Below are 1,688 nucleotides of genomic sequence, written 5' to 3'. Positions count from 1 at the left end.
ACGCATAGATATATGTATATGCGAATTTTACAAAACATTCACCATACAACCCTACACCCCCAGCGTATTATCATTATCTGACAGACATTCAATTTAAGCACAAGCTGACACTCTACAGGGTTTCATCTCATCAAATTTATATGTATGGTTAATTTCTTGAAAATAAACAAAATAGAGCAAGAGAAAACAATGAAACAAAAATTCGGAAAGTTACAAGAATGATATACTGTTTATATATATATATCATGAGATCGGTATTGCTTCTTGTGATGATCTGAGAAACCAATATATAACATCAGTGAAAAGATCTATAATTTTTAAGAAAAAAAAAAAAAAAGGACCTGTAATTATACCCAATTTTTTCCACAATCAAATATATGTTGTGTTCTTGATATTATTACGTCTATAGTGAAGAAATATTCTCCATGAATAATCTGCACTGAGCTGTGAGGGAAATTCTTATTTAGTCATAGCGCCAACCCTAATAGAGTTGAGCTGCCAACATTACAGCAGAGATATGGAAGAACTATGGAAGAAACAAGAAAAAAGAAAAAGAAGAAGAAGAAAAGAAAGAAACTATGGCAAGAATTAATTATTTCCGGGTTGTAGATATGGAAGAACAGTCAGAGTTGCAGTCGTCGACGATCTCTCTCCGGTGGAAATTCCGGTGGCAGCCACAGGCGGCGCACTCGAAAGCCACGGTGGTTCCTTCTTCTCCGGCGGGCATGAATTCCCGGCATCCGTCCACGGCGTAGCCGCCGATGTTGGCTGCATGGTTCTTCCGGCATTCCTTGTACCTCACCAGCTTTTCCTGCAAAGAGCCATTGCTGGAGGGCTTCTTGGAATCTTCTAAATTGGACTTCATTTCCTCAAGCTGAAGCTCATAATCATGATCACATTGGGATTGATGATCAGATTGAGGCGAGGTTGATGAAGAGATATTATTGAAAGTGGATCTTAATTTTCGTTTTTTGGTGAATTGGCAAGAGCCGCGAAGGGTTGCAGAATTGTTCTTCATGGAGCATATATGACGAGGAGGTAGTTTGGTTAATGAAGGAGACGGAGTCATTTCTCACACCCACTTCGATAGCTCCATATAATGGCCTCTCGGCTATGAAAGGTAGGTTTAGTTGGTTGCAAACTTAATAATAATGCTATTTTCATTCATTTTCCACATCCTCATATATATTTGATGTCTTTTCTCATTCATGCATTGCCACTTTTCTTGTTTTTTCTTCTCTTTTCTGCATCGCCATAGTCGTTTAAGGTAAAAGTTAATTGTAACATAATGGGTCAATTATTAGAAAATGTTTAAAACTTATAATTAACTCAAAACTGTTTTTGTTAATATTAAGATTAAGGTCAAAAGCAAATGAGCCCAACAACAAGAGAGAGGACAAACCGTACGGGTAATAGCCAATAAAATAACATAACACAGCAGGAGACCTGGCTACAAACAAAAGAGAAAGTGGTTGCAATTGCCGATGGACTGCTTGGGTTACAAAGCTATCACAAGAAATATGCCATGGACAAAGGGATTCTCAAGTGTAGCTAAAAAGCCCATTAATGACAAGCAATAAGATGAATTATAAGAGTTTAGCTATGGCTCAATTATCAAGGGCCAAGAGATGACTCGAGATATATAGTTGAAATCCAATGAAGACAAATTAAGGAAACTCGTGAAAGCT

General features: G+C 37.4%; 1 protein-coding gene across 1 annotated transcript; it reads right to left on the bottom strand.

Annotated features, from left to right (window-relative positions):
* Positions 1 to 426: 426 nt before the first annotated feature.
* Positions 427 to 1,087, bottom strand: LOC127790564 (mini zinc finger protein 2-like). Its single transcript, XM_052320135.1, has one exon. It carries the CDS (start codon positions 1,067 to 1,069, stop codon positions 593 to 595), a length of 477 nt encoding a protein of 158 aa, XP_052176095.1. The 5' UTR covers positions 1,070 to 1,087; the 3' UTR covers positions 427 to 592.
* Positions 1,088 to 1,688: the final 601 nt, after the last annotated feature.

The sequence above is a fragment of the Diospyros lotus genome, chromosome 14, assembly GCF_014633365.1.
Source record: "Diospyros lotus cultivar Yz01 chromosome 14, ASM1463336v1, whole genome shotgun sequence".
Taxonomy (NCBI): domain Eukaryota; kingdom Viridiplantae; phylum Streptophyta; class Magnoliopsida; order Ericales; family Ebenaceae; genus Diospyros; species Diospyros lotus.
The sequence above is the reverse complement of the archived record's forward strand: the minus strand, read 5'-3'. Positions and strand labels throughout refer to the sequence as shown.

Bases quoted from the DNA above. Each gene is read 5' to 3' on its own strand.
- LOC127790564 (XM_052320135.1), bottom strand. From the start codon at position 1,069: ATGACTCCGTCTCCTTCATTAACCAAACTACCTCCTCGTCATATATGC.